The sequence below is a fragment of the Palaemon carinicauda genome, chromosome 42 (genome assembly GCF_036898095.1).
Source record: "Palaemon carinicauda isolate YSFRI2023 chromosome 42, ASM3689809v2, whole genome shotgun sequence".
Taxonomy (NCBI): domain Eukaryota; kingdom Metazoa; phylum Arthropoda; class Malacostraca; order Decapoda; family Palaemonidae; genus Palaemon; species Palaemon carinicauda.
In genome coordinates this window covers 54,292,120-54,304,335 of record NC_090766.1, presented here as the reverse complement: position 1 = coordinate 54,304,335, position 12,216 = coordinate 54,292,120, and the positions used below count along the sequence as shown (strand labels likewise).

General features: G+C 33.0%; 1 protein-coding gene across 1 annotated transcript in view; it reads right to left on the bottom strand.

Annotated features, from left to right (window-relative positions):
• Positions 1-12,216, bottom strand: part of LOC137632985 (STE20-like serine/threonine-protein kinase) — an 87,629-nt gene that overhangs the window by 41,413 nt on the left and 34,000 nt on the right. Inside the window, 1 exon segment of the mRNA XM_068365135.1 lies at positions 909-987. Coding sequence (XP_068221236.1) covers positions 909-987 — 79 coding nt within the window.

Sequence of the window (12,216 nt, the reverse complement as noted above, 5' to 3'; positions counted from 1 at the left end):
GTGTGCGTGCATCCCTATATATGAACTACTTTAGTAACCTAAGTAATTTTCATTAACATTCTCAAGTCATAAAATCTAGAAAACGGCACTTTTTTTTTTTAAATTAAAATTCCTATATAAATGATTTTTATAGCAAAATCACAAAAAACATGACTTTTTTCACCATTCACACCAGATGAAAACTTTATTTCCAAATCGCTTAGTTTATTGATTACCATAATATTGACCAAGTGAGGGTACTATTGACTGAATCGTCAATTATTTGAGGAAAATTAAAGAAAAGAAATTTAATAACTGTACTGTGGTTTATGCAATAAAATCAACTCCATACTGAAAAGCAAGATAAAAATGGAATAAAAAATGAGATTATCTCACTCAACCTATTCAATGCTACATATTACAGTACTAAAATTTAAACTTAAGACTAGTTGACTTTTGTAACAAAGTTGTCAACTGTCAAATTTTCAACCAGTTCAGTACAGTTCTAATCCAGTCCTGAACATCTGATACATAGGTGATCGTTCAAAAAAGAATATCAAATATTTAAAATTATATAACTTACTGAAAGCTTCAATTTCATCAGCCTGCTTTTGATCAGTATATCATAACCCTTTATTTGTATATCAAAAACAACCGAAACCTAAAAACTAATGAAGCGCACGCACACGAATTCTCACTAACGCTACAGCAGAGCAAAAAATTAAAACTATTTGAAAGCCATACATATAGCAAAATAAAACTAATCTCTTTACAAAGCTGTTCTAGGCCTACTTCAACTTTTAAGCAATATAATTAATATTCCAGCCTTTTACATATTGTGGTAAATGCTTAAGCCTTCCAAGTAACTTCAGAAAATGCTCAATACAGATTTCGAGTCAAAATTAAGAAAGATCGCTCGCAGTACTTACATAGGGTGGTGGAGGAGTTGATAGAGAAGGTGTCATCAGGACTGTGCTCACCCTCACTGTGCCGGGAAGTACGCTGATCCTGGAACATCCAGGAAATTAGAAAATGTAGAAATTTAACAGTTCTGTATTTCCAAAAATAAAAAAAAGAACTACTAAATCCATGCATCAGCAAAGCTTAACTAAATAATTTGGACAAATTTAAAATTTATGTACCAACAGACGAAACCATCCTTACGGGTCACATCCAAATCGCCACATTTTGAGAAATCCTCGACTTACAGACAAAAACATATGCATACTGTACAATATATTCACGAAATACTGCATAAACATTTACACACCATATGCCTAATTTAATCATGAATACAGTATACATACTGTACATGAATACTTTTTTATGCATATATAACTTTACTCATGCAACAATGCGTATATTTATAGGTTATGCATTTGTATATCATATATTATAAAAAATAAGAATATGGTAATGACTCTGGACTCTGAATGTTCTATTTACCTTGAAGAACAATGAAAAATAAAACTCCATCTCTCTTTATTGCATAGAGAATAGGTGCAACCAGTGATTAGTAACTGTAGCTGCTCAAATTAAATAATGATGCCTTCAAAGATTAACCCCTTAAAATACCATATTCAAGATATAGAATTATATATTAAGTTAGTATCAAATCTTTCATTTTTCCGGACAAATAGTTTCACAAATCGCAAAGTTACAGTACCAATGAAGTCACATTGAAGGTCTGCTGGTTCAAGTCTACAGTTATTTTAGAAAGGCTTCCTTCTTAATTTTTAATTGCTGTTTTTATTACAATATACTTTTTTTTCAGTTAAATATCTAAAGTTTAAAGCATTTCTTTTCACAAGGGTCATGAAATTTAGCTGACTATAACACCACCCCATAAATTCCAACTTTAATAATTCCTTATCACAAATATACAAAACATTTTCCTCAAGATGACAGTAAATACAAATTTCAAATGATCTAATCCATACACAAAAGCACCTCTGGTATACATGACTGTTTCATTTCCACTTAGGCAAGACGAGTGATTAAATCACTTTAACCACATGTACTGTGTCATTTTTATTCTTCTCAGATCAGTACTATAGTTTATGTTACTAACAGAAGTTGAAGCTTATTGATTCAATCCCCATTTTCTATATTATTAAGTTGAAGTACTGCATCTCAGTACAATGTAAATATCAGTAGAATTGTGTGCGTGTACCTTGAAGTATGCATGAACTTCAGTGTTTGAAGTGTCAAGTATAACAACTTGCCAAATAGGGAATGTAAGTATTCTGCAACATTTCTTACATAATTATTGTTAGTTTAACAAACAGAAAGACACACACACACACACACACTTTCTCTCACTCTTTTCATCATTACCAATTTTACTACTGCTGTTATTAATAAAAGTTTCTCAAGGTAAGAAAGTTACACTGCTATATAAAAAGGAATGTCAAATAGATATTTTCTTTAAAAGTTGAAGATAAGAAGGAATTTCGAGTTACGGTAACACTGGATAAGAAACTTTTACCATTATTAAAGCTCACCAAACAAGTTAATACATCCCAGTGCTAAATATGTTTTTCTTTTCCTCCTCCAAACTTATTTTGAAGGAATAAATATCACAATAAAATGGTATTAAGAAATTGAACTACAGTGTAAGATCAATTTAAAGGAAGGATTACAAATATCTTTGGTTGCATCTTATTTATACACTAGGTAGAGAAAACCAAATTTGGCAATTGCTAGATATATCTGACTAAGTTTGATATTCATTTTATTTAACTGTCACGAATGCTATGGAGGCTAAAGCTGAAAGAAAAATATAGAATTAAAATAAATATCCAGTTGATGCTTCCTGCATGCAGATAAAAATAGGTCAACCATATAAGCACAAGAACACACTTCCATGTGTGTGTTTTTTACAGTACAGTATGCAAATTTAAGGATACACTCGAGCCAATTCAGAAATCTGCCAGCACATAAGATCTGAAACCAACTTTATCTCAAAGTAAAACCCTTTATTGATTTAGTGCTAACAGACTACTGAATCTAACTATACAACGGTAAGAAAAAAAAATAACCAAACCCTTAACACAATACTAGATATTACTAATAAAAATATGTAAAGGATCAACTTAAGTCTTGCTCTTCAGGATAAGTTCAACTTAACATATTTCCTATAAAACAGGGTAATAAATCAAGCCATATCAAACATGGCAATGCAATATAATAACAAAGAGAAATAAGGAGAAACATGAGGGTCTACCACAAGACAGGCAACATGCTTCCGAGAACAGTTTATCATTCGGGTAACTTCGTCACTATGCGAAATATTTACATTACCTATTAGCAACGTAATATATGCGCTCTCTGTTGCTGTGTAGCTGCACTTTGATGGGACTTCCTACAATAAACTCCTAAGCTTTCTAGGCAAAAATTTGATAGGTATACTGTATAGTTAGTTGGTTATGAAAAATTAACACGGAAATCTAAGTTTATAAGTTTATTATTCCTACGAACCTCCAGAAGCTCAGTTTATCAACGTTTACCCATAAAAAATTCTGATTTTATTTCCTTTCAATACACACATGCCTCTCGTAAAAGTAATGACACACACCAGGTTGATGACAAGAAGCAATGTGCCAAGGACATTGTTACATCAGTCTTTCAATTGCATCTAGGTAGTAGGTTGGCCAAGGCACCAGTCACCCATTGAGATTCTACTGCTAGAGTGTTATTGGGTCCGGTTGCTAACCTTAACCTGACTTTTCAAGAGGCATTCACTATCTTTCAAAAAAACTATGGACATCAGAGATAAAATCCCTAATTTTTCAAAGGGATCAGGGTGCCAAATTGTCCTCCCAAAAATGCCTTGTCCTTTCTAGTTAAAAGTTTGCTTACAAACTCAAAGTATTAGATCCAAATCATATTAAAGCCTTGGAAATTGAGGCTCAGGAGAACAGGAGTACTCCAACACCTTTTAATTTTTGCAAAAAGCTTTTAAGGTTAAAACTTTTAACGGCAGGTCTATGATGTAACAAGTTGGTGATGGCTAAACATTTTGAAGACTCTTCATTTACTTATCGAGACTGCCGAGTTCTAGGTCCTATAGTGACTAAAGTAATGTGGTCTATTAACTGTTTTGAGTTCAGTTAATTTATAATTTTCTTATTTGAGCAAAATTCTAGTTTTGTTACAAGGTGTTAGGGTTATATACCAGTAGTTGTGTAATTAAAATATAACTTGGAGAACATCCCGAGTCTCATATTTCAAATATCTTTAGAAAAACAATGTGGAGTCCATTATACCAAACTATTTTGAGATGGTTTGTTACCATTAATCTAGATCAACTGAGTCTAGAATTAAAATTCTTTCATACTGTATTATGTTGATTCTATAAAAGATATGTATCTTTCCTTCACTGGCATCCCACCTCCATCAGTGTGTGGATGTCAGCAATTTGAACATCAGGAGAGATTCAAATAAATATGAAATTTGTTATACATATGTTTATATACGTGCACACCCTCCTCCTCCTCACTGATTTGTGATCTCAAGAGGATAGAGAACAGTTTCTACTACAAGACTGAAATAACATAGTCCCCCTGGCGTTTCGCTTCTGACAATAACCGCTAGTGTATTTCACTACAGAGATGTGTCTATTGAACGGGAAGAAAATTATAATTTTTTTTTTACTTTAGGGGTATATGTCGATAAATCGAGATTCTGGACAAGGAGCAATATGAACATCAGGGGATTATTGAAATAAATTTAATCATTAAAATTCTGTTTTTGTATTTACAAGTGTATGCATGTATGAGATAACTAACACAATACTGCCACTACTTGTAAAAAATCTAAAATGTTTAATGACATTTATTTACTACCCGGGGAATAAACTTGTACTGTACTTATGTGACTGCTCCCATCACTATTGTGGTCTGTCACAAATGGAGCGAGCAGTACAGTACTACAGTTACATTTCATTACTGTAAATTGCCTCATTTTCATTCATGAAAGCAAGAGGTTAAGAGGTAGTAACTTATGATACTAAGTGATAGGAACTTCAAGCTAACAATTCAACATTTTCTATTTCAAACTTACCTATAAATAGCTACTCTCTAAAGCTCTTAATGGATTCATATATACACTAATGTACTACACACCAGTTTGAAAATAACACATACGATTATCAAGTAATAAACAGTAGGTTATTTTCGTCACATATTATACACTTTCCGAGCAATTTTAGGATCAAAATTTTATTCCTAGTCTCTTAGGTCTGTTATTCATTCTATTTACCAATAACTGATAAACCCCCAAAGATAGTCAATAGTATCCTAGAACAAATTGGAAAGCTATCAAGGCCAAAATTGTAATTTAGCTTCATATTTGCCTGGTATGTTTAATAAGGTCTCACACCACTTGCGATAGACCCCTACGTAAAATATATGCAGTACTGTATTGTAATAAACTAATAAACAATTAAATTCCCTTTTCTTTTCAAACTAGGGTTGTAGCTAGCAAGTAATAATAATAAGAATAATAATAATAATAATAATAATTTACAGTAACTAGCGACAAGCAAAATTCTGTAACTATTAGTGGCAAAACAAAATAAAATCATTAGTTTAAAATTCCCATCCTTACTATTCATTAGCTGCTGGCTATCTAGATTATTAGTCAAAATAGGAAAGAAGGATAAACCCAAAACACCTTAAATCTAAATCAAATCCTAGTCATATCTAATAAGATTCTGGAAAACAATTCACACTTTTCACTAAAATGGCAAAGCTTAAGAACCAAAGGAGTTGAAACAAAATAATATACAAAATCTAAAATTACTGCAGGAAACCAATGCTGTTAGAAAATCTAAAAAAAAAAATAAAAATCCTGGAGGTAATGACTCTCCTGCTACCCCTATCCAAGCGAATCTAGGCTGGACGAGAGGCTCCTTAACCCATGCTATCCTAACCCCGACAGAATTAAATTGCTGCAACTAATGTGAAAAGAAACTATTAATATGCTACTATTTATAAAAAAATAAACCATAAAAAAATAGAAAATTTCCCTAACCTTGAATTTGAGGAATATGTAGGAAAAGTATTCTATTCTATGAAGTCTGGGAGGGAAATTAACAATTGAATATGTAAACAGTAAAGAAATTTTGCTAGCTTTAGTCATATAACTTTTTTTATTATTATTATAGTAGACGTTATGATCTCTTCACAAAAAAAAAATCAACTAATTCCAAGTTAATAAAAAACACAAAACATTTTTTTTAGTCTCAAGTGTCTTTACCGTATAGGGTATTTTCCATGTTTATAGGGCAGGCCAGATAAAATACAAGTTTTGAGGTAGCGATTCAAAAGCTAGGCAAAGGAATACAGTACTGTATGCCCTCAACTGTAACATTCTATGTGCCCCAACTCCTTTGCACTATACTGTAGTTAGGAGTGTGACGAAAAACTTTAACACACTGCCGACGTTAACCGTTCAACTTCCAAACTAAACCCTTGTCATACTTTACCATTTTCTTTCTTTATGCCCCAAAAATTTTGTCAGTTTTAATTTAATTATTGACTAACCTTATTCTATTTTCTTTCTTCCCAATTTTTTTCAGTTTTGATTCCCTTATTCTTCCCAAAATTTATTTTCTTTAAACATGGAAATTAATTCTTGAATGTAACAGAACATCTCTATTCTTAAGGTTTTCCTCTGAAACTACCTTCATCTCCTTTGTACTATGTTAGTCCCATACCTCAATTTCATGTTAAATTCTCCTATACATTTCTGAAGTTCTCATTGGATATTGCCTTTCAACTTGCGTTAATTTTCAAAAGTGCCTTCCGGCTAAGACACGCTTCAACATTTACCAAGGTTCAAGAATGGATGAAAAATAAGAACGGCCACCCTCTTTGATATCTGCAACTCCTATCCAAGAGGGTGATAATGAGAAGAAAGAATTCTGCAGCTCCTACTTCAAAGACATTTACTGAACCTAAATTGTTTATGAACCCCTCTAGTCTTCAGAGTGGCTCCTTCTCTGGGAAGATTTCCAACACCCTCAGAAAGTGTCCTGCACAGTATACTCTTCTCAAACCCTCCCTTTAACCATTAAAGTCACACTTTCTGGCTACTCTTCCTTGTTTTCATCAATGGATAACACATTCATCAATGATAAAATATATCTAAAATGTAATCTTAAAGTCTGATGAATACATGCTACCTCCTGATCGAAATACACATACTCGACCTGGCGCAGTCATCTATCAACCATTCTAAACCAACTGAGATTAACCAAGCATGAAATACCAAGGCACATCACTGCCTAGTAAAAAGTTTTAATGCAACTTGGAAACCAACCTACAAGAAATAAGAACTATAATCTATTAGAGAACTGAGAACATGGCTCACGTTTATAACTGAAGAATACTATCTATAGGCTATGTCCGAAAAAATGTTTGTGAAGTAATAAGTATTAACTAACCACATACAATTTCTTCCAAAACTTGTCAACAAAAGGCAGGTTTTAAAATACTTTATTGTGTTCAGTATGAACTGAAAAATTTCAAATGTAATCAATTACAAAATAGAACCCTAAATCTACAATACTGTATAATGAGACTTTTATACATCAATCTTCTATAATACAAATAAAACTTTCAAACTCCAAAATGTTAATTTCCCACATCATTTTACTTTTACTACAGCAACGTAAAATGAACCTATATAATCTTATACAGTACAGTGCCTCTTTCAAGTTGACTGCCATTTATCCAGAGAAACTGATCATCAATTCAACAGCTATACTTCAAAATACACTAGTGTAGCAGTCCCTACAAGCAATCCTCAATCCACTTTCAAAAAAGTAATTTCCTTCAATCTCAAACTTATTCCTACTCTCTGGCACTAATAATTTCTATGAAACTCCACTGACACACTTGGTACTTTGCTCTCAAGCTAGTTAAATGACGACGTCTACGCTGAGATAAAGAATTTCCTGTTTGCTTTCCTTGCAATAAGCATCAAGAGAAGTATCGAATTAATCTGGTTGTTGATAGTAACGTTATCTCTGGGTAGGTATGGCATAGTTCCTTTGTTTTTTTCAGCTCTCGTTGCATTTGCGTTGTTCAGATTGAGATTTTATTTTGGTGGCAAGTTATTTATCCTCTTCTGGAATTATTATGAATTCCTGTGAGTTATTCAAAGGATTTTTTGCCGGAAGATCATGATCTTCATTCTCTTTGTATCACATGCAATGAAAAATAAATTGTGATTTGAATAAACATTGCAAGGAATGTGACTCGTTATACTCGCCTAATATCTATAAACATGATCTCATTCTCTAGTTTTGACAGATTAAAAAGACAAAGGAACTAAAGAGTACCCCCAGGCCAAGATAATTAATAACCATCAATTACTAAACTAATTAAATGCTTCACTATAGATGTAAGCCTATTACAGGGAAAAACTGAAATCTCTCTAGTTTTAGGGTTGACGTCAGCATTTACCAAGGTTCAAGATAGAAGTACCATGAACATCAGGTGAATACAATAATTATTAAAATTTTATTTCATCATATTTTATGATTGGCAAATTAGCACAGTTATTCTCAGACAACAATAAACTTGTAAAAAAGTAAATCAAAGCATAAACTGCTGTCATTCTCAGACAATATCAACTGGAAAAAATAATGACAAGATCAAAGCATAAACTACTGTACTGTGTACTGTTACTTACAACAAGGGTTAACAGCACCAAAATAAAATTTGAAAAAAATCTTGTACCTTCATGCAATTTAAAGAAGCAACATTGTTCGCCAGTAGCAAACAATGCATCAAAAAAATATTCCTAATAAAAGCAGAAGGATATACATTGGCCAAAATCAGACTCAATACCTAAAGGAAAACTTGGCTCAAAAAATATTTTCTAAAAAGTATAAAAAAGGGAGATATTCCCATGCCTAAATAAACTGGCTTACATTACCTCATCCAAATAACAAAATAAGTATTTACCATAAATGCCTACTACTGTACTGTATATGGCATACTCAACAGATCTTTAAAAATTATTTCCATACCCTACGCACATCACCTTCAGAACAGATGAACACTGCAACATACCTCTGGTACAACTGGCAGGTCCATGGGAGGGCACTCAGTGGGGACCAAAAGAAGGGTAATGTAAATAGGACCACCAAACTACATTTTAAGTTTACTGGAAACCTATATATCTATGTTCATCTCACATTTAAATCCTACTGGCCTCGTGAACATCATCACCACCATCAATGGTTTCAGTGTTTATATGTTACTACGACACAAAATGTAAAAATGTCTAGTGAAAAATTGGGTATCGTTACGACACTCAAAAATTGGAAGGCACAAGGTTGCCTATAAAAAAAGGTTTCTTTAAAAAAAATCTAGAGACAATCTTTACAACAAAGGACTAAATCGTGCAAGTAACTAGGACACCAATACAATAAGCTTATGAATACCTATGACCATCTCAATGATCACTTTTTCCAAATAACTATCGAACTACAAAAAAAAATTACAATTCCCCACAACTTTAAAAATTTCTCGATCGATTCTAGAACAGTAGTGTACTGCATTCTTACATCTCAACTTTGACACAATACAGTAAACAAAAGTGACTAGACCATGCAAAATCGAGATATTGTAACAAACTCCTCATGAGATATCAGGTGACATAGATGAGTTACCAATAACAAAAATAGCATCCCCTATCAAAATACTGTACAAACTAACTAATAATATAGTAATGACAATAGAAGATCTAGTCACTGTTGCTCCTGCCATACTGACAATATCCTCAATTTCCTTAAATGCCTAATAGAGCAAGAAATTGTTGAAGACCGTGCAGGGACCTTTTCTTCTTTTGACCTTATAAGTACCACTGTATAGCAGGGTCGGCCGTTAGAATCAACTTTCTCCATCTATTTCTATTCCTTGCATTTTCCCCCCAAAATCCAACACCACCCAAATCCTCTTCACCACATTTCAAGACACGTAGGCTATACAACTATCCTGGAGAAAATGCTCATAAATAGGAGGGATAAATCTGAAAAAGTTGAACGTTTAATTTGAAAATGTTGAACGCTTAGCAAGAAGAGAACAACAATGAACAAAAAGTAAAATGGAGCAACGTAGCGAGAGGGCCTGAAGTAAGACTCTGACAAAATTGCAGTACTGCCAACTGTCACAAAGCAAGGCACATTTTGTCAAGCAGCCAGTTATCATAAAATGCTTCTGAAAGCTCTATAATAAAAACATCAGCCACTTTGGATAAAGCAGCAGCAAATAATATTACACAAGGAGTAGTATAACTTGCATACTGTTGGTGATTACAAGAGGTTTATATAATACATTACACAGTACCCTCATACCAAGGTAATGAATAGAAAAACAAACTAAGGTACTTCAATATTTACAAACCATACTTTAGTAAAGGCAAAATGTTACAACACTACTTGAAAAACTTGTTCAAATACAACATATAAACAAACTGCTACCAGGGAGTGATAAAGAACTTCCGACAAAAGGAGTAATTATCCAAGATGCATATCGTAGATTTTCTGTAACAAATACCCAACTGATCATTGTGAACTAGCATCACCATAATCATGCCCAGAAGGTCTCACTAAATCAAAAATTTCAAAGCACTCAGAAATGGAAGTTCAAACCATATACTATTATGTAACAGAATGCCTCCAGTCAAATATAAATGCACATCAGATAAGTGCTCAACATCAAATAATAGCTCTACAATCATATAAGATTTTCAAAATTAATCTTACAGTAATGTTATAGAGGAATCTCTAATTAGTGGAAATAGAACCGAGTTAGTGTATTCTCCAGTGTATAGCACATTCTTGTAAAAACATTACCAAAATAAATGTTGTTTAATGTCCCCATATCACACAGATTGAGCTCCCTTGACACAAACATAATGCAGGCCAAGCTAGCGAGTTGAACGAGCAATAGCAGCCTACACAAAACACTAAAGTAAAGCCTGTTCTGTCCATCATAGAACTATTTTCCCTTAATTTCAAGAAGTTTTGTCTTTAATTTTGCCTTGTACGAATATTTTATAAAATACACTATTTGCTTTTTCTACATGGGGTTTATTCATAGGAATAACACTTTCTCCACAACTATACTTTTAAGTACGGCGGTACAATAGTTAGAAAAAAGTTACATTGTTACTGTACTTAATTGCTTTAAATCCTGTAAACAGTTTTGAACAATGAGTTTGCATGCAAAGCATCCTGTAATATATTAACCCTACAAAACCAACTTTGGAATCACTAGTAATAAATGTACAAGGACATAACAAAATAGCTTTGTTGATCAAGATATCCGGATAGGACTTCGAATCTTATCCACCAGCATATATGCAAATGTTATACATTCAGAAATAACAAACGGCAAATCTTAAAATGAACAAAAACCTGACATTTTCTCTACTCCAGACAAACACAGTACAGTATATGGTAGTTGAGAATTATCAAAAAGTGGGAGTATGAAATTAAGTACATGTTTGTACAAACTTTCACCCTTCACCAGGGATTCATAGTTTTTAAAAGTTATTCAGGACTAGATTAAAAACTTTACATCTGACATAAATATCCTAAACTAACTTATATTTGACGTTTTTCCTTGAACAAATTACATGCTTTAAATAAGAGGTTCACTAAAACCTAATGCAAAGCGCAAAGCATGTTCCAAGCAACCATGCAAAAAATATATCCCTAAAATGATAATACTGCAGTCATGAAGGTCACACTCAAAGCACCACTACCATAATCAAATTCATAACAAGACTTCTACCAACTACGAGTGCAGATCAAACTAATTTTGGGCATAAATATGAGCAAAAAAAAAAAAAAAATTATTTGAAACTATCTTCACCAGAACTATGCAGTGAGATACACACTGTATAACTTTCCAGGATTCCTTTCAGTGTCCTTTCCCCCACTATTTCATAGCTTTGTTTATTTTCTGTACTGCTTCTCTAACCCCTGTGATCTTCCTCTACTTAGCCTAGTGGGAATGTGTCTGACTTGCATTCAGTTTACCTGAATTTCAATCTAAACATAAAAGCACTGCAATGTAGTTTTTACTAGTGTCCGCACACTTGCAATTCTCGAGAGCTAGGGATGGGGATTTAAATGAGCTTAGCTTCTACCAGCTGAGTCATCAGCAGTCATTGCCTAGACTTCCCTCGTCATAACTTGGGCAGACTGCTCAA